The following is a 27009-nucleotide window of genomic DNA, read 5'->3' on the forward strand; positions in this document are numbered from 1 at the left end:
TAGTTTTCCAGTCACTCTGGTTTCCAGCTTCTTTACCCTCCATTACCTTGTCTGATAGAATTTAGATTGCTGTTCCAGTATCTACTTCAACGAACCATTTAAAAGTCATTCTTAAGCACTCCTGTGTTATTTCTATAGCAGCTTTCATTTATTATTCTCAAAACACCTTACATGTTGTACATACAGGTCTACAATAGCACCTTACGTTAAGACACTATAAAAAATTATGAGGATAAAAATATATCAGGTAGAAGTTTGTTAGTAGTGGAATATTTTGTAGCTTTTTTTAAGCAGGTGATTCATCTATCAATAATAACTTATCATGTCATGGGTACAAAAGACTTCCTGTGCATAAAACCATGAATATAACACTATGATAGGGAGTGCTTGTATTAACTTTACAGTGTATTTACTGTTTTTATTTAGTATTTTTATTGCTGTAGTTGCAGAGACTTTTTTCTTTTAAAGTCTTCACTTGAACGTGGGTCTGAGGCACAAGAAAATATTGTCTCAATTTTAACACTCTCTTATCTTAGTGCTTAGTGGTACCTGAATCAAAGGTTTGATCCTGTCTACTATAAACACAAGGACAATTCCTTCCACACCACATTTTAGAACTATAGGTCTGTCCCGATCCAATATCGGGGCGGGTTCTTAAACGATCCCAAGAGCGAGATTAAGACACAAACGAGGTCAAATGCTGTATAACCTTGTGAACTTTATTTCCCGTAACAATTAGTAATAGCGATAGGACAGAGAGAAAAGGAAAGAGAAAGTCAGAATCCCTAAGCCAGAAAACGGTAGAGATGCAGCTAATTACCGCCACCACCAGGGATCCAACGATGTTCCGTAGACTTGGCCTCGGTGCAGGTGGTGGTGCTCCAAGCTCCGCCGAGGTCCCAGCTCCAGGTAACAGGTGTCGAAGCAGGTTGCAAAGACGGTGGCACCAAGAGAGGAGTACGCAGTCCTTTAGTCCCCACGATTTCCCCGAAGAGTCCGCCCATTTCCACGGAGCTCATTGTAATATGTGCCGCCCCGTGGTCCTCCATACGCGCATGCCCAGGTGTTCATGGTGGCCGTGCTGGCGGGGGGCGGGGGGCGGGGGTCGACCTGCGGTCCCTTCAGCTTTTGCACGTCTTCCTCGCCCCGCACCCAGCTTGCGCGCAGGTACGGCTTGGCAGGCACTGCCAAGGCTGTCATTGTTCTCACTTTGAGCGGACGTCGTGGTTTTGTCGGGGACTCTGTAGTGTACTCCTTTAGAACAACAGGATGCTGGGGGTGGGAAGTGGTGGTCGCGGAGCAGCAATGTTGAGACAAACAATGTCTAACACAGTTCCTTACACCACCCCATGACTCAACATTGCTGTCTTCGTGGTGGCGATAAAGATAACAGTACAGAGAGAGAGAGAGAAAGACCAGAAAAGCGCAAAATACAATAACAAACGAGATTTCCAACAACTTTTCTTTCAATCAACATGTTTTTAACAATATCTTTAACAGGTATAAGCATTTTTTAACTAACAAACATATCATTGATAACAAATATAAACATTCTTAACTAACAAACATATAACCAATAACCAATAATATTCTTTAACAGGTATATCATGCATAAAGCTAACCAATTTTATAAAGCCAAAGCATCTTATGAACTAATTTTAAGGCTCCAATGAATTGACAGAAGAACATAATGGCAGTTTACATGATTGACATTTACAGGGACAAAAAAGGAGAATAAGCATAACAATTAGGATAGTGATTAAGAAAGCAAAGATTACAACGTGAATCAAAATCAAATCTGACACCTCTTCCATCTTTGCCCGCGGTTTTAACCAAAATACCACAAAATGTTTGAGTCTCTGGCCGTCCACACCGTCCGCTGCAGTTGGGATCAGCATGCGCAGCAGGAAAAATTCCTTTCCCTGCCCCCTTTTCCTACTGTGCATGCATCATTAGGGCCTAGAAACTTTTTTCCCAAACTTAAAGGTAAATAAACAACACTATCCATAACAACATTAACAACATTCTAAATAAACATATAAAAAGATAACAGTAACATTATTGACTAACAGGTTTTTAACTAAACAAAGTTAAAGCTGTGTCTCAGCCAGGGCCGAGAAATGCGCTCTCGGTTCTATCTCAACCCAGACTGAGGAATGCGGTCTTGGTTCCATTTCAAACTGGACCGAGGAATGAGCTCTCGGCTCTGTCTCAAACCGGACCGAGGAATGTGCCCTTGGTCCCGTCTTAGGGCGGACCGAGGAATGTGCTCTCGGTCCTTGGCGGCGGGGAGGGGAAGGAGATGGTTGTTTACATGAGACAGCACAACTACAAGACGGCTTACATGGACACTTACCGGATGAAAACATACAAAACGCAAGAGTAAATACAGCAATAGCCAACAAAGTAAGAGCCAGAAAATCAGGTATTAAAAGAGCATACATTCTAATTGTTATCACAAGCTGCAATGCCGGAGAATAAATGGTGGTCGGACTTGCCTGAGCCGGGGATCCGCCAAAATGGACGCCCCCAGCCCAGAGCACATGTGCGGTTTAGGCCTAAAAACGTCTATCCTAAGCTTAAAATTTAAATGATTGATACAGCTACAGGCTTTGGTTGGTGAACGATACGAATCTGCTTTACACCATCAGGTGCGACAGTAGATATAAATTGCATGTTAGAAACAACACGTTGGATTAACTGAATAAAGCAAGGAATAATACACGGCAAAAACATCAGGACAGCAAATGCACATATGAGATAAAATAGAAGCTGCTTTACCCATGGTGCTCCGAGTAGCCAAGACCATAGATCACCACTCCAGCCATTCCATGTTTGAACGGGGACATGAGCTAGTTTCCTAATGTCTATGGTTAGCTGAAGGACTACTTCACCTACATCGGCTATTTTCAGACAACAATTAGAAACATTTAGTTTTCCACATACTCCTCCCTCTTCAGCTAATAGGTAGTCTAAAACCATACGATGTTGAAGGATTGCAGTGCGCATCTGTTGAGATTGTTGAGTTAAAAGGTCTATAGCATTAGCAGTTTTATTAGTAATAATTTCTAGAATTGCTTGTAGTCGAATTATACGGTTCAAGTTATAAATTGGTTCTCTTGCCCCTGATATTGGTTCATTGGGATTCCAAGTGGCAGGCCCATAATGCTCAATAATTCTTTCAGGGGGCCACTCATTTTCCCCCCACTTTTGAGTTCCACCTATTTTAAACTCAACAGATCGCTTGTTGCGGTCAGTCCTTTTGTTCCCTAGCTTATCATATAGTCTTATTCCCAATTGAGGACCATCTGCCTCTGGAAGGAGGAAAAACAGGGGTCGAATGATCCCTACATAGCAAATTCCCGACCAGTTTGCTGGTAGTTGTTTGTAGGCAGTATGTCCACATACCCAATAATGACCCTTTTTGGCTTTGGTACCTTTGGCAAAAGGTCCCTCTGCAGTCCTTGGGGATTGAAAATAGGTTGTGTTTCTATCTCCCAGAGGGCTGAAAACCTCATTTAGGTGATTGTTTATCCGGATGGTACAGTACCAAGACCCAGTGTCATTTTTCCATTTACAAGTTTGGTTGAAAAAGTTGTTTCCCTGTAATTTAGCATGTTCTGTTTCATTTTTGTTTGACCAAAACCCTTTGAATCCTTTGCTGCGTCCTTGTTCATTGAGCCACAACCATACATAAATGCCTCTATCTTTGTTAATCAATTTATGTGTGAGTGTCCATTGACACCTACTTTCCCCTACATCAACTCCTCCTTTCTGAGTGCGATTTAAACAAAATTTGCCCTTATTTGGGAATTGGACTGGCCAAGTTCCACTATCATCCCAGGTGGTATTTGCAATGTCGCTATAGTTGCTTACAATCTGTGATGGGGAGAGCGGTATAGAAACCCACGGCCAGCTTGATAATCCTAGAGGTCCTCCACAAACCCAACAGTGGCTTAGATTAAAGGTTTGATTTACAGTCTTTGCTAACAGAACAAATTCATTATCCTCAAGGGGGTCATGTGGGTTGGGTAAAGGTGGGGGAATTGGTTTCCCTTCAGCTTCATAGGTAAGTCCCCAACATAATGCAACAAGAATTAACATACACATCATAATCAGATTACACCAAAATCTGCGTCTGCTTCACTCCTTCTGTAGCTGCGTCTGTGTCGCTTGCTTCCTCCTGAAAGTGAAACAAAAACAAATTCGCTTCTCGGGTTAGAAGGAGGGGACAATCCATCTCGTGTGAATCTTATGGATTTTCCCACAGGCATCTTTTGCCTTCCAGGTGTATTTGTTAAGGGGTGTGTCCAACACCAGTGGCACTTTGCCCACTGTAGGGAGCTCGACCAGGACAGGTTGTCCTGGAAAATGAGATGGATTGCTAGGGTGATCAGGACCATGAGGGGCTGGTATAATTGTTGGAGGTTTTGGACAGAATGCCGTGATCTTCGGGCATCCGTTTACTCCCCAGCGACTGTTGACGCTGGTCACTGCATCCCACACTTGCTCAGCCCATCCTGGCTTATGCGGTTTGAGGAAGCATTTTAGTAGACCATTTGTTCTTTCCACAATTCCGTTTGCTTGTGGATAGTAGGGAGTATGAAACACCCACGAAATTCCCTCCTGGGCTGCCCACTCTTGGACCACTTTGGCTGTAAAATGTGAGCCATTATCTGATTGGATTGAGTGTGGCTTGGGGAAGATTCCAAACCATTCTTCAAGTGCTTTTATTGTGTTTTCTCCTGTTGCTTTGGCACATGCTTTAGCTTGCACTAGTCCAGATACTATTTCTACACCTACCAGTATATAATGCTTTCCTTCTGATTTTCGAAAGGGACCGATGTAATCGATCTGCCAGGCCTCCCATAGGCCTTTTCCCTCTCTTAAGTGCCGAGGGTCACTCTCCAGGGGCTGTCTGTCCAGACGGACACGGCATTGCTCACAGGAAGATATACAAGTTTTACATTCTTCCTGGGTCACTGGCCACCCTCCGGCTTGTGCCTCACAATAGAGGTCCTTAATTCCTGAATGTTTCCGCTTTACATGTAGCCATTCCAACAGACTTTCCCAATCTTCTGCTATCTGGGAGCTTTGTAGGGGAGCCAGCCGGGCTAGTTCATCTGCCTCAGCATTCCAGCGGCTTACTGGGGTATCATCCTGCTGGTGAGATGCTACCCATGCTACTGCAAATTTCCCTTGTCTGGCAATGGTAAGGATATCCTGCCATTTTTCCTTTTGCCACACAGGTATTCTGTTGACCTCCCATCCATTTTGTTCCCAGAATGGAAGCCATTCAGTGCAACCTTTGAATACAGCATAAGAGTCAGTATAGATATAGACAGAAGAAGCAGATTGAGCCTCGTGTTGGAAAACGCTCCACACAGCAATTAGTTCTCCTACTTGTGCGCTACCTTCTCCTTCAGTAATGATCTGTTCCTTGGTGTCTACCTGAAGTGCCACAGCTCGGTATTTCCAAATCTTCCCCTCCCGCTTTGATGAGTCATCTGTAAACCAGACATTTTGCAATTGTCCAGAAAACGGAGGAGCTACTTGTATTACTGGCAAAAGCTCGGGTGTTTCCTTATCTGGGTTTACCTCATCTTGTATATTTAGCACTTTCGTGGCTCCTTCGGTTACAGAAAAGATTTCACAGTAGTGCTCTATTTGTGCATACCATTTTCGCATGGAGGCTCTCTGGGCCACCCCATCAGGGGGAGGAGTTCCTGCCAAAACTGCTTTGATCACTTTTAAATGGGCCTCTGAGAACTCAAGGTTGTTGCCGAACGGTACATTCGGCTTCTCTCAGAGCTAGGCTAACCACAAATAGGCCTTTTTCCCAAATTGTATATCTTTTTTCAGCATCTTTAAAGCTACGAGAATAAAAACCAATGGGCCTAACTGGACCTTCCGGACCCTTTTGCCACAAATGGATGGACAATCCGGTCTTGGCGAACCCCCATTCAATCTGGACCGGGTCTGTTGGATGAATTGGACCCAGGGCCTGGTAGGCAGTCGCTTCAAACACCAACAACTGTAAAGCCTCATCATGGACCTGAGTCCACTCCCACTGGGCTCTTTTTCTCAGTAAATCATACAAGTGTCTGGCAATAATCGAAAAATCAGGTATGTGTTTCCTCCAAAACACAAGCAACCCCAATGCATGCTGTAAGTCTTTCTTTGACTCTGGTATCTTGATCTGATCGAGAGAGGAGAGAGTCTCCGGTGGGATACACGTCATGCCTCCCTTCCACCAGATTCCTAAAAATTTTACCTCACTTGAGGGGGTCTGTATTTTCTCAGGTGGAATTGTCAATCCTATATTTTCTAAATGGGCAATAATATCCTTTTGAGTTTCTTCAACTTCTTCTACCTGACTCCCTCCTATGAGTACATCATCTATGTATTGGTAAATCTTTACCTCTGCTTTTCTGGGAATTGTTTCTAATTCTTGCACTAGAGCATGGTGAGCCAGCGTGGGGGAGTGCTTGTATCCTTGAGGGAGTCGTGTAAAAGTATACTGTTGTCCCTCCCAGGTGAAGGCAAAGCGATCCTGGTCCTCAGGTTGTAAAGGGACCATAAAAAACATATCTTTAACATCAATTGTTGCCATAACAGGGTGGGATTGTTCCTGAATGGTTGCTATCAATTCAGCAATGTTTGGTACAGCAGATGTGAGTGGACCTGTATTGGCATTCAGTCTCCTGTAATCTATTGTCAATCTCCATTTGCCGTTTGGCTTTTGGACCGGCCATGCTGGTGAACTGAAGGGAGAGTGAGTGGGGACCACAACACCTTGCTTTTTCAAATCCTCCAGAACTGGTGTGATTCCCTCCCTTGCTCCTAGAGGCAGTGGGTAGGGTTTCACATTTGTCAATCTGGAGGGAGGCAGGGTAGGTGCCGCTCGCAATAAACGCACTTCTGTGTCTGATGTTCCGGCCAATTGCCTGATTTGGGAGACACCAAATGACCATGAGTTTCCCTGGGTGTCTCGCCACTGCCTACCTTTCAAAACATCTATACCTAGAAGATTCATCTGGAAAGCTCCTATGGCTACCATGGTGTTGACGGGGCTTTCTTCTCCTGGTAGCCACAGTGTCACAGGAGTCATAGGTACTGACTGTGTTTTTCCCAGGGCATTTAGGACAATTAAGTTTCTCGAGGGAATCGGAATTCCACATTGTTCTGCTTCAGTCCGCGTTAGCGCGGTAATTTGTGCCCCAGTATCAATCAAAAAGGTTACTAATCTTTTCCTTGGTCCTGCAGCAACAGTTATGAGTAAGTCCCCTTTCGGCTTGCAGGTGAGTTGTCTAATAAACATCCATCCTCAGCCTCCCCTCTCACCTTGGGGGGGCGGAGGGTCTAGTTTCCCGCCACCTTCTTTTCTCCAGCCGGTTCCTCCCCAAGGTCTATCAAGGGTGGATCGCTTATGATTGGTGGGGCACTTGGGGTTGGTCTGGAAGTGACCCTTTGTCCTGACCAGTTCTGCACAAGTTGTTCTAATTTTTTCGTTGTAAGCCCATCCATCAAGTCATGGGGAATGCCTTTCTGAAGCCCTAGTTGCCACAGTCCCTGTCGAGTTAGGGGTCTCTCTCTCCCAGAATTCTGAAATCGGGGTGATCCCAGGCCTTGGCCCTTCCTCATAGATGATTGTCAACCAATAATTTTCTCTGCAGCCCATAAAATCCTGGTTTCTATTCTTCGCGACGACCTGCCAACGGGGCCATACTTTCTCCCAAAATTAATCAGTTCCTGGGCCACCTCTCCCCATGTCCATACTTTCCTCCCTGGCTGTCGGTGGTCAGGAGTCACTATCCCCTCAAGACTGGCCGTCATTCTTTCTACATCAGAACTATTTTGAATTTTTCCTTGTAACTGAATGCCAATGGGTTTTAGGGAGTCAGGAAGTCCTCGTATCAGGGGAGTCATTCTCTCTGGGTCCACAGGCATCATCATCGGGGAGCCTTGGTTAGGCTTGAGCTCTCGATCATACATCATCTGCAGACAGGCTGCCTTCTGCACACTTTCCACTAACTGATCCACCGTACCTGTTATGGCAAGGGGATCCCCCCTCTCCAAGGGGTTCAGCCCTCCAGCCCAGTACACAACTCTCTGAGTTAATGACCATGGGGCTCGGTGGTCACCGGTAGTTAAAAACACACCCGGACCCCAATATCCTTCTGCTTCTTTCTCTGACAATAAGATTCCATCCCCTCCTGACAAAGACACTCTCCACACATATTCTGTCTCTGATTCCTTTGCAGTCCTTGCAAAATCCTTTTTCAACTTTGCCAATTCGGTTGATGTAAATGGGATTTCTTTGGTGATAACCTGAGGACGGTTATCTCTATCATCCTCGTACACATACTCTGTTTTAACCAACGGATACATGTGGGGGGGACTTTCTACGGTTTCTTTTGCCTTTTGCAAATCCCCTTGGGGATAAATTTGCCGTATCCCCTTCTCCAGAAGTTTCACCTCTGCCTTCGCCAGTGTATCCGTCTTCCTCAAAAGTTGCTCCCTCAATTCATCTTTTAGTATTATGTTTTTTCTCCTCCTCTAGAAATTCTTTGGTTTCTTTCAATTGTTCCTGCAGGGTCTGTATGACCCTCTGCAGGGAGTCTATTACAATATCAGTTTGATACGACTTCTGCTTTTTCTCTTCCACCGCAGCTGCCAGACTGGCACCCAGGACTGCACATATAAAACCTTTGCCCTTGCCAGACCTGACTTTTGCATCTTTCTGCAGAGCAACAATCCTATCAGTAACAGCCTGTAAGTTGTGCCAATTCCCCCGGGCCCAATCCATTCCAGGCACCGAAGGTCTTGATTTATGTTTCTCTAACAATTTAAACAAAGTTTCCTTCCCTATTTTGGGTACTTCCTCTTTTGAGGGTTTTTCTAAAGCAATACTCATTTTTCTTCGAAGCAAAACAACAACTCCTCAGTTACAGAGTATTACACACTTAATGTCAAATTCCCCTGTTCACTCTCAGGAGGCCAAATCTGAATTTAACACAAAAGCAATGCAAAGGGGATTATCGTCCTGAGAGGGCCACACCTGGGTATGCAAGTACCCCCTGTTCAGTCTCAGGAGGTCACAACTTAGTGTAACACAAAGGGGGTTATTTCATCCTGAGAGGTTTGCATCTAACACAGCAAGATAGTACAGCACTCTCGTCTCAAGGGATCCTGTCCGTGACGCCAATTTAAAATGTCCCGATCCAATATCGGGGCGGGTTCTTAAACGATCCCAAGAGCGAGATTAAGACACAAACGAGGTCAAATGCTGTATAACCTTGTAAAATTTATTTCCTGTAACAATTAGTAATAGCGATAGGACAGAGAGAAAAGGAAAGAGAAAGTCAGAATCCCTAAGCCAGAAAATGGTAGAGATGCAGCTAATTACCGCCACCACCAGGGATCCAACGATGTTCCGTAGACTTGGCCTCGGTGCAGGTGGTGGTGCTCCAAGCTCCGCCGAGGTCCCAGCTCCAGGTAACAGGTGTCGAAGCAGGTTGCAAAGACGGTGGCACCAAGAGAGGAGTACGCAGTCCTTTAGTCCCCACGATTTCCCCGAAGAGTCCGCCCATTTCCACGGAGCTCATTGTAATATGTGCCGCCCCGTGGTCCTCCATACGCGCATGCCCAGGTGTTCATGGTGGCCGTGCTGGCGGGGGGGGGGGTCGACCTGCGGTCCCTTCAGCTTTTGCACGTCTTCCTCGCCCCGCACCCAGCTTGCGCGCAGGTACGGCTTGGCAGGCACTGCCAAGGCTGTCATTGTTCTCACTTTGAGCGGACGTCATGGTTTTGTCGGGGACTCTGTAGCGTACTCCTTTAGAACAACAGGATGCTGGGGGTGGGAAGTGGTGGTCGCGGAGCAGCAATGTTGAGACAAACAATGTCTAACACAGTTCCTTACAAGGTCTCCAGGTTCGACTGAGACTTACATCTACATGTAGGGCCATTGTGACTACCTCTGGTTTTTACAGTTCACTGCTCTGCTCCATTTCCCTTGTCACAGCCCCTCATTACCTTTAACTTATATAGTAAGCTCTTATGAACTAAGATTACCTTTTCTGTCAAGTTTGTATGCTGCTTGACAAAATGGGCCACTGACCTCCAATCTCCCATCACATTAAATTCTCACCATTGATTTCTGAAAAAGATCAGAAGGTGAAAAATAATACAAGCAAAGTAATGTAGAAGTGGAAGACCCTGAAAGGGGAGCAGGTAGTGAAGGAAGAACATGGCACTCCATGCATGTGAAAGCAGTAGGAGCCAGATAAACAAACCAATGGAGAAGGAGACTGCTGGCATGTATAAACTGGGAAGCACCTTTGCATACATCACACGGAACAGCAGTTTCACCAAGCAAGCAGGCAGCAGTAGCTGTTTGTGAGGCTCAGAAGTGAAAGGGCTAAAGGAATTACAGGTCAGAGAAGTATTTGCTCCAGAGCTAGTCATATCCAGTAAAGAGAATCTGGCCATTTGGGAGCTCTGAAACTCTTTAAGACCAGGAAAGGGTGCATTAGAAGAGATCAAAGGGGTAAGGTCTGGTCTTCCTGGATGAACTGCACAGCTGATTGTAAATGGCATGACAAGGTGTTCAAACACTCTCTTTCTCCTATGATGGCCACATTTTTAGAAAAGAAATTGAGAACAGATGCAAAGACAGTTTTCACTATTGTACATATATATATATATATATGGTGTGCATACACTTTAAATACTGTGTGGAGCGCTGATCTTCCCATCTCAGAAAGGATGTAACAGACCTAGAAGAAGGAAATGTGCAACAATGATGATTGGAAGTATGAGCAACATCTGTATGAGAAGAGGCTAGTCAGACTCTTGGCTTGGATGAAGAACTTGGAGGAGTACACTATAGTCTATGAAATAATTGGTAGGGAGAAAGCTGCTTGTGAATTCAGCATGCAGCAGGTCTAAAACATACAAAATGAAACACTTCTTAAGAAAATTAAATTCCACATGAGATGCTGTTGAAGCCAGAAGTATAAAGAGACATTAGAGAGAGGTAACAGCACACCAAGGCTTTTGAGCATCATGGTACAGATGAAACATCCAGGTCTGAAAGTCCCTAAGTTGCCATTTACATAAAGGTTGGATGGCACCAGGGAAAGATTGTTCAGTATTTGCCCTGTTTCTTTTATTTTTCCCAAAACATCTGTTACTGTATATTGAGAGACAGTGCTCTATTTATATCCCTTTGCTCTGTTTGTATCACCATTTTAACTTTTAAAATGCAAAGTAACTTAACTGTAAAAGGCGAGAGCAGCAAGCTCACCTTTCTGTCTCTATGAAGCTACACTCAGATATGGAGCAATAACAAAATAACAACACAGGCTGTGAAATTCAATTATCTACATGTCATTTTCCACTACTTTCAGATGGCATTACCAAACTAGCCAGACAGCTACTAGAATTATGTCCTAGTCCCATTAATTTCATGAAATAGAATTCACTTTTGCAAGACATTAAGCAAGTCTGCCACGTGACCATCTGGTTCCCAAGAAACTTGGTGCAAAAGCACCAAGCTTAGTTACAGTCTCCCTCTTATTGAATATGTTACTTCAGTGAGGGAAATGGTGCAAGATTACTGAGTTACATGAATTCATCATCTAGTCACAGAGGGATTTAGAGAAATCAAATGATTCAGTGTCTCAGAAATTGTGAGGGTGGACTGGAGTATGTGTTCTGGACAAATAGGATTAAAGACACAATGGCAAAAACAGAACTGCAGAAAGAAAGTCTGTATCTGTTGGATAGATTACTATTAGTTACTGGACATTTTCAGCAACAATTTTGGTTAAAATGTATCAAACTCTTCCTAGTGCATAGTGATGGTCAACTTCTAATAACGCTCACCAGGGAAAAGGACCTGCAAACTATTAACTTTCTGAACAATGAGTTCTAGCCCCGTGCAGGGTGACAACTTCAGTTTTAGAGTTTTTGCTGCGCACCAATCTTCTCTATATTGCCTACTGTTCTAAAACATCACATGGTCCCTACCTGCTCCTTTGCTTTATAATAAGGTGCAAAGTCTGTTCCAGCTTGATTTGGGAAAAGTCACCAACTGATAACACCAGAAATTATGGTCTCTACCATATAATTAATACCCACCTGAAGGTGTGGTTACTACCTGTTAAAAATCCTAGATCTAAAAGATTAAGAACATGCATAATTAATTTCATAGAAAGAAAGCACATTCTACTAAAATCAAGTGCCCTCTCATTAGAGTGGTGGTGAATGTTCTGTTACTTATGGTCTGCATGTGACTTCGCTTAATTGATCCTCATTACTGAAGCTTTTATTATCCTAACTTACAATCTTAACATACAAAAAGTGTTGGAAGCTTTGATTTTACTCTATTTAATGACTACTTATTAAATGTTCTTAAACATATCTGCTTTGTTGTTTGAATTACAGCTTCTGTGTATGAAGTTCAGAGTTTTTCCCTTCATTCACATTTAGACCCTTAGCTTACCTGTTGAAAGACTGAAGAGTAAATTATGGAGTAAGACTAAGTTTATTCCTGCATCTAATACTTATGTACATGTACTAGACATATCAATCTACTATGTATCTACTATCTGTACCAATTTAAAATATACTCATATACTGATAATTCATGTACCCAGTGTGTTGTGTCTGTTCCATTCTTTGAATATGCTCTGTACATTCTTGCCATGAAATGAGATTTCCGTATCTATATGCACATCAGGACTCAACCAGGTAATAGGCTGTACACTGTATCGCTCCTGTACAGACATATATTTATTATCTATTTTAAGTGTTTTGAGGCAATGGGATGTAAATGGTAATTTTCTTCAGATTTTTCTCATCCTGCACTCTTGGGCATATTTCAGCTTGTTGCATATTCATGCTAATTGCAGCTAATGAAGCTATAATCCTCAGGCGTAGGTGCCTCCTAATCAGAATTTATTATTACTGCTGGATCCTTTGGCCATGGCCACAGTGCCCAGCACATCTTTAGGCTGAGTTTGGTTAGGTTATTAAAGGAATTATGTAACATAGTGGCCTGAACCAAGGAGCAAAAGACACTCAGGACATCACTCTGGGGAGGGCTGAAATACCATTTAAGTCTCTGACTGACTAAAAAAATACTTTCTTGCCCTTCCCTGGGGTCTTTTTAGAATTAATAATGTAGAGCGAGCAGCAGTGTCAGCTTCTTCACTCCAGCCCACCTCTCAGAGACACCTGCACAGACCATCCTTGGCCTCTTGGTGAAGATTTCCTAAAAACATAGCAATTATGAAAAAAATACCAAGTTGACACCACCACAATCTCCATTCACATCAGTGGAAATTTTTGGTCACTACCACATCAAACTGCCTTAGAACTGAATGGCATTGCATGCTTTCACAAATCTGCTCAGCAATCCAACACATGAGGATTTTAATACAGACACAGTTCACTATACATTAATCCTGTCTGAATTACTTAGACACTGATAAATTCTAAACTAATTAGAACCTTTCAGGAAAGAGACAGGAGCACTACAGTAAACAGATTGAATACAAATCACACACAACACACAACTGCAAATAAAGGGGCAAACTGTGTTAGGATTATGGGAGAAGGAGGGGAAAAGATGATTCCTAAGATTCTCAGCCTTATTTTCTGTAACAGAATGATACAGAAAAGAATAAAAATAATGTCAGCATGTCATTTAATTCTAGTCATTAATATGCCTTCAGCTGAAATAGTGCATTTAGTTCTGGGCATCGTATTTTCAAAAATAATGGAGGTAACTAAGTGCTTTGGCAAGATGCCAACAAGAAGACATATGATGGAGATATATAAAGTAATCAGTGGTATAGCCACAATCAGTCAGGGTTTAGAATACCTTCAATCAGCGAAATAGTGAAGGTAAAAAGCAGAAATATTTAAAATATAAAAATCGTCAGGTTAAGCTCTGAAACTCATCACTATAAGACATTAAAAGAAAAGCGTATATGCTTATATAAACAGGATGAATACATAAATTATACAGCAGGATTAAAAAAAATTAAATCTCCTATTTGGGTGGATTTCTCAGTGACAGCCATTAGAAAAATGCCTTTCCCAGAGGAAGGTCACTGTGTGATGATTCAGAGAAGAGTTTCTTAAACCTCTGGAACAGGACATTGTCAAACCTAGGATACTGGACTAGACACACAATATTTTGCCCTACATGGCAATTCTTGTATTCATATACTTCATCGTTCACTAAACCGGTAGTTTATTTAGGCAAGGATATTAATCTTCAGTAATGTGGTAGAAGATAAAAGAAGTATCATCAATTTTATCTTTTTTATCCATTGTCATGCAGTAAGAGGCACAAAGCTGCATCAGTCTGTTAAAGGGATTATACGATCAAATTGCCTGCAAGACCAGGGGACATGATTCACTGATGAACTAGGACCATTCTGGTCCTAAATTACTAAATGCCTATTGTACTGGAAAAGCAAAGAATTTCAGGGTTTTTACATCAGGACCACAATCACCATTCAAGAAAATCCACATCAGCTATGCCTGAATATCAACTAGTTTGATTCTGCATGCAAGGCACATACATAGAAAGATCTCTATACCTTTATGTTTGAGCCCACGAAAAGTGATGCAGTGATGCTTGACAGAGCCTGAGCCACTGGCAAGACATCTGTGCTTATTAAAAGCAAGAAAATATGAAATTCATATTAATTTTTTGTTTGATCAGAATTTGAATTTCATATTAGTTATGTTTGTTCAGATTTAGAAGCATCTGTCATCCAAAACCACCAATCAATATTTTATTCATCACATACCATTTAAATCCATTGAGAAACAACCTGAAGTAACAGCACAGAATTTAGAAGTGTTACAATTAAAAATATAGCTCAGCCTTTCCAGTCCAGATTCTGAGTCTTCTGAGGGCTTTTGTTGTTGTTTCTCCATTAAGTTCATATCCAAAGGTAAAATACTTTTGTTGGCTCAATTTCCTTATGGTGGTCAGTTTATTTTTATCTACTTGCAGCTAAAAATACAGAGAAAATTTACAAGCAGTAAGAAAGAAGAAACTAAAAAAGCAAAAGACCATCCTTAGTCTTAGACTGACTAACCACCACATTACTGAACATGATGCTGAAATGAATGTGATTTCCTGTAGAGTAAGTTAGCATTTCAATATATGTAGCCACATTTCAATTCAGCTTTAACTGCTCGATAAGCATTTTACCACTGAGGAATTACTGAAAACATAATCATCAGTGTCATTCCACAGATCTTTCTTTTATTTCCCATTTTGCCACAGAAATTTCTATCTTCGAATACTGAGACTGTCTGAAGAGTAAGAAAGTTCTGCTGCTGCCTTTGAATTACTGACAATTTGTAGCTATGCTGATTGATAGTCACAGATTTTAATGATAAATTGAATGACCAAGTAGAAAACCTTAAATAATTGTATTCTTTAATTTTTATTGGTGGCGTGCATTGTTATTTTCTCTCTGTTGACAAAAATAAATTAATTTAAGATCTTATTTGAGTAATACACAATTATTTTGACTCTTCATGGTCTTAGAGTCAGACTCGTGAATAGCATCTGTCTTGTTTATGAAATGTCTGCTTTTGTGTAACTTCTGTCAAACCAAATTGAATTAAAAATTCTAATTCACCCCAAATGCCTAACACAGCATTTGAAGCTATTTTATAAGTTAAGTAAAAATCTTCAATCTGCTGCATACCTGAAGAAAAATGTTTGTCAACTCACATTTTCTTTTCAAAATTTTCTAATTGATAAACAAGGCTTTACTAATCTGTGGTCAACAGCAGCAAACATCAAGGCATACTTGCCATATGGGCCTTTATATAGCACTAGGAGCACTTTCTGAGTGCTGCACAAACTCTTAATTGTCTAAGAGCCTTTTGTTGGTGTGCATTTGCTTCATGCGGGGAAACATCACTGTGCTGAGGGCAATTCATGGTTTCAGTCCTCATTATTAGGGATTGGGGCATATTTAGTACATACCCACAGTGGATCTTCTGGTTTAGCTTCATCTGAAAGCAATCTAGCTCATCCAAACTGCAGATGCTCTGTGATGCAAAGAAATGTGCAGTAAGTGTTGACAACTGGGAGATCTGCTTCAAAACTACTCTCCTCCTTCGAAGTGGGCTAACAGTGAATCCACCAAATGACATGACACTGAGCCTGGATCTTCCTTTTACCCACACCGTCATGCTGGTCCTGCCATGTGGTAGGCTGTCAAAGCACAGGAGGAAGAGGAGGAACACTGCTTCATGTACAACATCACACAGAGGCTTAACTCCCAATTTCATACGCTGTGAGATGGGAGCCCTTCACATCAGGATTGCATGTGCCTCTTTTGGGACAGGCAACATTCATTCTGGCATTTCCTGAACTGATCTTTCGGAAGCCATTCAGAATACTTGTGCGCGTTATTAAACACATTTGCACAATTCCACAGTAGCATGGCAATACTAACCTAAAGAAAATCCTCTCTTCTTACATACAGGCAGATGGGGGAATACAAGGAAGCAATAAGACAATATTGATCTGCACAATAAGCAGCATGCTGCAGAGTGGAAACCAAAGACACAAAATATGGGCTATACTTACAATAAGGTTCCATTTATAAATATTTTATAAAGGTTAAATGGCTATAACATGTTATAAATATGGTATAGTTATAAGATTTACATATTACAGCTGACAATATCATTAGGTTTAACGTATAGTTAAAGGCAATGATCATAAGCAACCTATTGGATGTAATTGCCAATTTGTCTTTTATTCAAATATCTATTAAGTCTTTTATTAACCCTCTGTATGACCCTCACTATAAATTATGATCATAATAAGGATTTCTGGGGTTTTGGGTCCGCTCCACTTGACAATTTCCCTAGGTTAGAAAAGCCATTTTAGACAGTGCTTCTAAGTAGGTGTTATCAACACACTGTGCTATGCCATTGGAAGAAAACACAAGTTTATTGCAGTTCTCCTCAATAGTTAAGCCCTTTGCCACTTGGGAGGACAACATTGCTTACAGAAAGCATGTTTCAAAGCAGTTTAAAATAAGTTCCTTCTTTCTGCTATTATAGTTTACTGGCATTCTCTCCTTTCTCTTTTCCTTTCCCTGTGTTCCCCTTGGGATAGATGGAGTGAGTAACAGTGAATAAAATGATACAATTAAATTAAATGCAGCAAGCTTCAGCAGGCACAATTCCTGATCCTGCAAGATGCCAAGTGCTCTCAAGTCAAGTTCAGGTACTTAGAGCTCTACTATAAATGAAACAAGCATAAAAGACTAAGTATGAAACTCATTAATATGGAACAGGCACCAAAGAAGGGCATCTCTTCCCTTACCTCCAGGACTACTACCAAACCACTTAAATGGTCAATTACCCAGGACATCACTATCACTGCAATATCAATTTACATTTTTGACTCCCATGGTCCCATGAAAATCAATGACTATACCATTGGTGCATACTGGCTTTCGTGTACTTTGGCACTCCCATTTCCCAAAACTGCTGAAGCCAGTAATTGATATTACAGTCTGTTCTTTATAGGATGCTTAATAACAAAATATATTTCTAATGAGCCCAGTCACACCCCATTGTTTTATTTATTTTTTCATAAAGCCAAGTAATGATATGAGAATAATTCCATGGGCCACATTCAAAGCAATGCCTGTTTTCCCTGGCATTGCCAAAGAACAGCTTTTCACTTTTACACCACCATTCATATGTGGATTTCAAAGCACCTGATAAACACCAATAACACCTCCTGTTAATAAAAAAATTTAAAGGAAGACACAGGAATCACAAGCAAACACATGGAGTGGGACACAGCAGCTGATTAACAGCACACAGCTATGCTATTCTATGTCAAAGCTTAGAACAACATTCATGTCAAACTGCATCGAGAAGTGGACTGCACTACTTTAGATTCAATCTAAAAGCCCCTAAACCCATCAGAAATCTTGAGTCTTGTGACAAATTCCACTGAAATTAATTAGACCACTTGTAAAAAAACAGGAGTAAGGAGTTATCCTTGTGGAGTGTGAATATGTCAGGGTTAGTATCTGTTCTCAAATCCAACTTTTATCAACACAAATTTCAATGAATTTCAATGAATTTCAATGAACTAGGACAGGCACGTAAAGGTACCAGAACCATAAGCTTAAGGAAAATATTTTACTCAGCCTTTTCTATGCTACAAGTCAATCCATTAGTCCTATATACTTTTAAGAAAACTACAAAATCCTTAAAAATACAGAAACATTAAAGGCTTATTTAAAAATCATCATACCAAAAAAAATGTATTCAGGAATCAGAATTCTCCATACTGCAGTTAAATGGATGTGTGACTCCAGCATACAGTTTGGGATCAGTACAGTTCAACTGATCTTTCTGGCTCTCTTTATCACTTTATCTCCCTCTCTTTATCACATAGAAATACACTACTCATAAAAGTCCAACTAAATTTTACAGAAGTATGTGCACAGATATTTCTTTTTCAGCAAACATAACAGTAAGATATATCACAAGTATGTTTCAACAAAAAAAGAAAAATGATAGATTATGCTTTGTAATAGTCTCTCTTTTAGCTATTTCCCAGGTGTCACCGTGCACAGCAGTTATCATAGTCTATAACAGAACAAACTAATCACAAAAATCCTTAATCAATAGGAATGCTGTCTTTGATAAAGACATCAGGTTACTTCTGGCCATCTATTAATCTATTGTTTTGTGTGCAGAATTAAGCTGTAGATCAGTTTTCCCAGGATTATTACAGGTCAAGAATTTTCTGTCAGAAAATTTGCTATTGGAAGACATCTCTTCTCAACTATGTATTCAGTCAAGATACTCAGATTATAGCCTATTAATTTCAGAAGGATATAACATTCCTCTTCTGAAGCTACACTATAATACTGACCATCATAAAAACACTTATTGTTACTACAGATAGCAACGTTGGTACAACATAAAGGCGGAAGGTGCATTGTATCATATCTCCTCAGTTCAGGCATTGTTGCTATTTTTCCTGCCTTGCATGCACTTTAAGCCAGTTTCCAAACAACAGAATGAAGAGCAGCAATGTTTTCACCAGAAACATGCTACCTGGGTGAGCTCTAAATTTTGGGTTGAGATCTACAAAATCATACCATTAACTATCACACAACGGTCCATTAAAAGTTCACCAAATCTATATAAATACTGAGTCTCTGTTGTACTTGACAGGGCTTCTGAGCCCACTTAAGCAGATAGGTACTGTAAGACACCAAAATCCTGTGGCTTGCTGGAGGCCACAAAGCTAATGAAGCTGAAAGAACATACATCTCTTGCCATCAGGTCCTGTGATTTATCTGCAAGACCAGCATTACCTTTCTAGTCACATGTAATTACAAATTACTCATAGATCACATCCTGGAACTTCATGAGGAATAATGAGACAAGCAGGGGCAGCAACAAAATAAAATTCAGAGCTTTCTAAGTCACCTGCCATATGTTCACAGTAGCTCTATCAGAGCAAAACTGAGCAAAAGACAAGTTAATATAAACCTAAGACTAGTATTTATTTTAGAAATACCATCTCCAGAGTAATTTAAATTACAACTTTATACTCTCAGTAGGTAAGAATCCTTTTTTCTTTTTCTTTTTTTTTTTTTTTTAAGAAAACAGTGAATTCTGACAAATAATTGCTAGGAACAAATATTTTTAAAAGCTTCAGCCCTGTCCTGTGCTGTCTCGGATGTAGGCTTTCAGTTTGGGAAAGGTAAGGAAATCAGCAAACATGGTTCACAGTTCCCTTATCCAATGGTCAGAAATTAGCTTGGCAGATGTTGTATGTGGGAGCAAAGGGGGGCTATTCAGGCATTTAACACTGCTGAAGCACCATATCATGTCCCAGCCATACCCACAGTTGCATGGCCCAGAAGAAAGTAGTAACACAGCGCTCTTCCACAGCAGAGTTAATCTGTCCCTGGCGATGGAGTGGGCTTTATGGTTGTTCTTCTATTGCCTCATGGGTGGCAACACAACCAGAACTATTCACTGGGCCTCTGAACGCTTCATTTCAACAGTTGTTCCAGCTGCTTTTGTAAGAAGCTGCAGGGAACATGTACACACGGCGTGATCAGACATTTCCTTCCATCTTGGGAAAGGAAAGAAAGGAAGCTGCAGTGCTTTGCCAGAAACAATTTTAGTGGCAGCAAAGTTGGCTACAAGAGAATCTCAAGAGCCTATGGCAGCAGTCCACATCAGTTATTTTTCTTAATTCTGGCCCGTAAATCCTGTGAGCACTTTACATCAACATTAATTGGAAGTCAAGGGTTCACAGTACCCTCCAGGAATTAACACTACAGAATCAACAGAAAGTTTTCCACCAAGTCACATAAGGATTTCAGCCCCAAATAAAGCCCTGTGGGTTTATTTTTATTTTGGGAGGAGGGAAGAAAAGGGAGCCAAGGGACAAGCAGAGTCTTATGAGTAAATACAAATTCTTCTCTGTTGTCTTGCCCCATTAATTGTAACAAGACTCTTCAGCCTCTCTCCTCCAGATTACTCTAATTCAATACCAGTCTCCAGTCATCATTGCTAACATTTCCATTTATAATATGAGCTCAAGTCTCTCACTGGGAGCAGTACAGCATTGAGGACTTTCATTTTCTCTCAGTGTTACACGACAAATAGTCTGAGAGAAATTACAGCTATAACACTTTGCATTTTTACAACATTGTTCACCTCAGATGGTGTTTTACAAAAAATTGCACTTACATATTGGCCTACCCAATATGAGGTCCTGGCATGCTGTGTGTGAAACAACTAGCAAAAATTAACTTCCTGATCCAAAAAGTTTGCAGTCTAAATAGGGAAGGAATGGGAGGGGAAAACAAACTAGTGACTTGTACATTATCAAGGCAGCAGCATGGTCAAATCCAGAAGCCAGCTCAGTCTTGTGTCCTGCACACTGGACCATGATGCTATTCAGGCATTACCTGAGCTCTGTGATACTTCTAAGGATCAACACACCCATGGAAATCAGGAGAGCTGACTCGAGGACTAACCTAAAATCTAAAAAAATCTACAAAAGCACACAGAATAACTTCCAAACCTCACAATTCTTTCCCATCTCCTTGCTACATCTCCTACATTTCAGAAGAATGTCATGTCCAGAGGTGAAGACTTATTACAGAATGGGGTACTTATAGAATAGCTAGGTTGGAAAAGACTTCTGAAGATTGACAAGCCCAACCTCCTCCTCAAAACGTGGTCATTCCAAAGTGAAATAGGTTACTCAGGGATGTAACAAGTTACAATATCGGCAAGGATGGAGACTTCACAACCTCTATGGGCAACCTGTTCCAGTACTTAAGCAGCCCCCCTGTGAAATAAAATTATCTTATATCTAAGACATTTTCCTAATGCCTTTGAATTTTCTATGTAGCAACTTGTATCCACTGCATCTTGTCCTTTTACTGTGCAGTTCTGAGTTCCGTCCTCTCTATATCCCTCCTCAAGGTACTGGAAGACTGCAGTTCAATCCTCCCTTAGCTTTAACTTGTCCAGGGTAAACAAGTACAGCGCTCTCAACTTTGCCTTGCACTGCCTTAACTTTCCTTAATTTTCGTATGCTGCAGCTCCTTAACCATCTTACTCACTCCCTACTGGACTTGCTCCAGTTTATTCATCTCTCTCTTTCACAGGAGGTCAAAACTGAAAACACTTCTCTACATGCGGTCTTGTAAGTAACGAACAGAGGGGAATAACCATTTGACCTGCTGGCTTGACAGGGCAGCCCAGTATGCAATTGGCTTTCATTGCTCTGAGAGTGTTCCTACTGACTCGTGATCACCACCAGAACCCCCCAGGTCTTTCTGCAGAGCTGCTTTCTAGCCAGCTGGCCCCCAGCCTGTACTAATCTGTCTTGGCAGAACAGTGTGTTTGCATTGTGAACATTATGAGGCTTCTACCAGCCCATTCCTCCCACTTGTTGAGGTCCCTCTGTACAGAAGCTCTGCTCCAATCCAGCATATCAACTGCTCCCCTCCCACACACACAATTTGGCATCATACATGAACCTGCTGAGGGTGCATGTTGCCCCTTTGTGCTGATGCTGTTCAACAGTATCAGCCCCAATACTGATCGCTGAGGAAGATCACTTGTAGTTGCCTGCCAGTTTTATTCCAAACCACTGATCACTCTTTGAGCCAACAGTCCAATTTTTCATTCACTACCCAATCCATGTCTCACCAGTTTAGCTGCAAAGATGGTATGGGAGACCATGTCAGAAGCCTTGTCAAGGTAAAAAAAATCCATGGCTATTCCTTCAACCACAGAGCACTCATTTCATTCTAGAAGGTAATGAATTGGTCAGGCATCATTTGTCCCAGTAAATCTGTGCTGTTCTCAATTATCTTCTGGCTCTTCAAATGTGTAGAAAGGAGCTTCCAACATGACTTGCTCCATAATCTCTTCAGGACTGAAGTGATGCTACCAAGCCTGCAGTTCACATAGTTCTCCTTCTTGCATTTTTGTAGAACCTCACTCATTCAAGAAACTTTTAGAAGGCTGGATGGGTGGTAAAATAGGAGTAATGAGAATGAAAAACAGCACACTGGAACATGAAACCACCAAATCCTTACAACATTTTCTGTGCCTGAATCAGTAGCAGAGGGAGGAAGAATTCTGAGTATCCTGAGCTGACACCTGCTGTGCCAATTTTCCACATGGAATGCTATTTACAGCCAAAGTACACAGCTTTCAAAACAGTTATTAACTGCCAGATCTTTTCTATGGTGTCATACAGGAGAACACTATAATCAAGCACGGTTAGAACCGAAACAAGACAAAATATTTCTGCTTCTTCAACTCCTGTTGTAGACTTAAAGATGGTTGTCTAAAATCTCTCTCATGTTCACAAAAAAGTCAGGAAAAATACTTAAAATTGTAGAAAGAAAACTGGATGCGAGATTCTGATCTCAGAGGATGATTTTCTTTTTCTTTGAGAAGTCCAACTGCTATTAATCAACAGAATACTTCCTACTACTTTCAGTATGTGTTTGAGCCATTGATTGCACTGAGTACAAGACTAACGTGAAGGAAGAGTAGAGACCAGGACATATACAATCTGATGTTGTTTGTTCTGACAGAACCAGAAAACCAACTTTCCTTTATAAAACAACCTGGAATTCAAAGTTAACAGCTATTTGACAACCAAAACCATCTGTGTTATTTTGAGGACACTTAAGCAGAGTTTAGAGAGAGGAAAAACTGGAAAACACTATAGTATTCAGCTCAGTAAATTAAAGATGTTTATTTTAACATAAATACAACTTCCGTGAAACATTTCCTGGAAAACTGTAAGTACATATGAAACCCTCTTTCAGACCCGAACTACACTTAAAGAGCTGCAAGTGTGTCTGCCTCTGTATGTAACAGTCCTGTCTCAGAATTCATAGGGCATTTGACACCTTTGGTTTCTTTGCCATAAATCCTTACTAGGCATTCAGATAATTTTTAGTTTACGAGACATTTTTTCTCTTAGACCCCTTGCAGCGTTATCAATATTTAAAGAATGAAAAATTCAGAAATGGATGGCCAGAGAGGGACTGCTCCTTTCATGGGCATTAGTTTAATCTAGACTATTTCCCAAGAAGATTCAGTAACATGTACAAAATGAGTCACTATTTAGTACAGAGCATGACATTTAAAATAACACAGGTTACCCAGGAGCCAAGTCTTATTGACTTTCCATGACATTTATTCTTTCCAATGCCTGAGTTGATTTAGACAGTGGGGCTTAGTAATTTTTGTAATGTAGCACCCTTTCTTCCCCCCCAGATCTCTCTGTGACTTGCATGGGCTTAATGAATGATATTTTGAAGTATTATACATGAATATTATGATTCTTGCGTTACATCTAATCTGGTTTACACCCATGTAGTTTGCATCTGCTTCTTAGAGTTTATATGTTTATGGTTCAAAACTAACAAATATAAACTAGATTTTTAGCAGTTGACTGGAGCAGTTACTACCCTAACATTGCCTTAAGCGGTGTCACTGTCCTAAAGCTGCATGTTGCCATCTCTTGGCTGGAAGGTATTCCCCTCGCATCAAAGCCAAGAAGCCAGAATGTGTGAGTCCTCCTCATTTCTTCAGGGCAAGGTCAAAGCTCATCTTAAACCACACCAGTCATGGCTGGAGCTACACTGGCTGGTTTTGCACCATGTTGCATATTTACCAATCTGAAGCTCTGCATCAGGTGTACTAACCTCTAGCTGAAGAGTGTATTTGTTCCTTTACTCACCTTCTAGATAGCAGGTCTACCTACATTTCATCAACATTATACAGATGCATTGATTCAAATACTGGTTCAATGGTGCCCTTTTAAGTCAAACCAAAATTGACAAAGCAGGTAGACCAGTTCTTGTGCAGAAGCTAAAATTTCAAAAAGCACAATGATACCTTGTAATTGCTACCTTAAAAACAAACAAAATTATGTCTGCTATATAAAAACAGGCTGTGTATGTACCATATAACCATTAGGTTTTTTACATCTTATTTATCACAGAGTTAGCACAAGTCCCTTTACCAACTATGGAAAGATCCTAAAGCCCCATAATCCACAGCCCTGCATAATTTTCATCAATTTAAAATAAGGCAGAAGTGTTCAGTGCTATTAGCTCACAATAAAATTTTTTGCATTCACATGATACTGGTAGAGACAACCTTCATCACAATCTATACTGCAATGTTACCAAAAAAATGAGCATATTCATAATGCTAGAAATTGTTCTTCTATTCCAAAATAAGACTGAAGTATCATTGAACAAGTGAAATGGAAGTTCAGGTCATGATCCACATTCATGTCTCAAGGAAGCACGTATCAGATATCAGTAATCTACAGTGGCTTGTTACTATCCCCTGTCACAGGCTACTGCCCCCAAACCTTTGCTACTAGAAGAAACAAGTAAATGCTTCTCCTTTCCTTCAATGCAAACCTGGCTGTCTCAGCTGACTTTGACAGGACATGGTTTGAGAGCACCTGCACAATGCAGAGCGTAGGACACAGTGGTGTCATCTCCAGGGGCTGTGGTGATGACTTTAATTGATGCAGCTTGATCCAGATGACCATGCATATCTAGCAACATTCTCCTTGCCTATGCTCTATCTGTCCTAAGAACAAACACAGAATTTTGCCTGCAAGGTTGCCAACTTTTATAAATACTAATTTCATTAAGGAAAAATTCCTAAATTAATATGGTGACTAAAATTTCTGTGGAGAAGGAAAGCCTGTAAAACATTTAAAACAGCAACAAAGCTGTTAATTTCACATTAGAACTCAAGTTAAGTGGAAGAAATAATAAGCTGACTAAGCCGTACCCTTCTCTGTAATGTCTGAATTACTTTCAAGTGACATGCATTTGACATAATTAGGAGTTCCACATTTTAATTCAACATTCAGGGCTTGGAAAATGTGGGAGTTTCAGCCCTGCGCAGCTGTGGAAGATTCAATATGTTAAGAGGCAAATCAACATCGGCTGGTCAGCTCTGCGCAGGCCCGGAGAAGCAGCAAGGCTTTTGAGGAGAAACAGGCCTTGGAAGAAAGAGAAGAAACTGCCAGGCTGTGCTAAGGTGGCAGGGAAAAACAACGGACAGCTGCAACGCTGAGCTGTGGAAAAGTACGGAACTGTCTGATGGGAGAGAGGGTTGATGGCTGCCTAGTTGTTGATTTGCTTATTATGAAGTAAGAGCTTGAATGAGGGCATAAGTATGTATTATTGTATAAGTATGTATTATTGTAAGAAGAAAAAGAGAGTTTAAAGAAAATAAACGTTCCCTGCCCTGCAGAAAGAAAGAACACTTTGACTCGGTTTTTTGGCCGCGACAGAAAAACATCAAAAAGTGTCTATCTATTTATTTTATATAATTGCTAGAATTTAAATGAAAGTGGTAGAATACCAATTTAGGTGCCAGCCTAGTTACTGTAAAAGTGCTGAGAGACTGCTGCCATTTTACAATCAAGAAGTAATTCCACATGGAGATACTGACAGTGAGCACAATAATGTTCCTGGATTTGTTGTTGTTATAATACGCTAGGACCTCCATTTTTATTAAGCGGGTAGGGAATTCTGCTGACTGAAATTTTTCCATTCCATTTCCAAAATGGAACCCATTACAGTCTAATTTATATATAAAAATAAACATCACTAGACTTCACAAATTGCGTGCTGCTTTATAATTTCTTTATTTAGAAATAGGAAAGGGAGAGGAATTTGACAGAGAGAGTGACCTTTGCCTATATCTGTAATTAAGGTTTTTAGAGTTTAGCTTTTCAAGTGCATTTATTGATTTGTGGACTACAAAGAGTGCAACACTACTGGGTTGCATATAACATTCTTCTGTCGTAAGATGTTGCTGGAACCATTAATGAAATCAACTAACACAAAGCAAATCAGAACCTCGTGAAAAACTGAAATGTGGGTCTGTTAGAAGTCAAATCACTTAAGACATAATTTTTGCATACTGACAAAAGAAGAATGTGAAATGTTGTCGCTTCTTATCAAATACACTCAACAGAAATAAAAAAACTTGCTGGGTTTGTCAAATGTTTTAGGACAAGAAATCAACCAGCATCACATAGCCAAAACAAACTTTAGTTCTAGATACACAGTAAGTCAGAACACATAAACCATGAGTCTGCAAAACTAAGCATCTCAGCTGGGAATGCACAGAACCAACAGAAAGACACAGGGTTTTGGGATCCACCTCAAAGGCACAGGCCACTAGCAGTAAAAGGTTATATTTCAGTAGGTTACCAATCGGCAATCATGAGAGTAGCAGAAAGGAAGCCTTCTTAACTTTGAAATCACTACTGAAATGCATCAAGGAGAAAAGCATACAGTACAGTGAACAGAGTATGGAGGAAAGAGATGCACCCAAAACCAAAACTTTCCTAAATCCTGTTCTTGTAAAATGGGT

The 27009-nt window shown here is 40.9% G+C and overlaps 1 protein-coding gene and 1 pseudogene across 1 annotated transcript; both read right to left on the bottom strand.

Annotated features, from left to right (window-relative positions):
• Positions 1-670: 670 nt before the first annotated feature.
• Positions 671-9914, bottom strand: LOC141922605 (endogenous retrovirus group 3 member 1 Env polyprotein-like). Its single transcript, XM_074822048.1, has 2 exons — positions 9410-9914; positions 671-4183 (listed from the first exon to the last, which is right to left on the bottom strand). Exon 2 carries the CDS (start codon positions 4111-4113, stop codon positions 2587-2589), a length of 1527 nt encoding a protein of 508 aa, XP_074678149.1. The 5' UTR covers positions 4114-4183; positions 9410-9914; the 3' UTR covers positions 671-2586.
• LOC141922604 (uncharacterized) lies at positions 7363-8917 on the bottom strand (annotated as a pseudogene).
• Positions 9915-27009: the final 17095 nt, after the last annotated feature.

Source organism: Strix aluco, chromosome 4, assembly GCF_031877795.1.
Source record: "Strix aluco isolate bStrAlu1 chromosome 4, bStrAlu1.hap1, whole genome shotgun sequence".
NCBI classification, from domain to species: domain Eukaryota; kingdom Metazoa; phylum Chordata; class Aves; order Strigiformes; family Strigidae; genus Strix; species Strix aluco.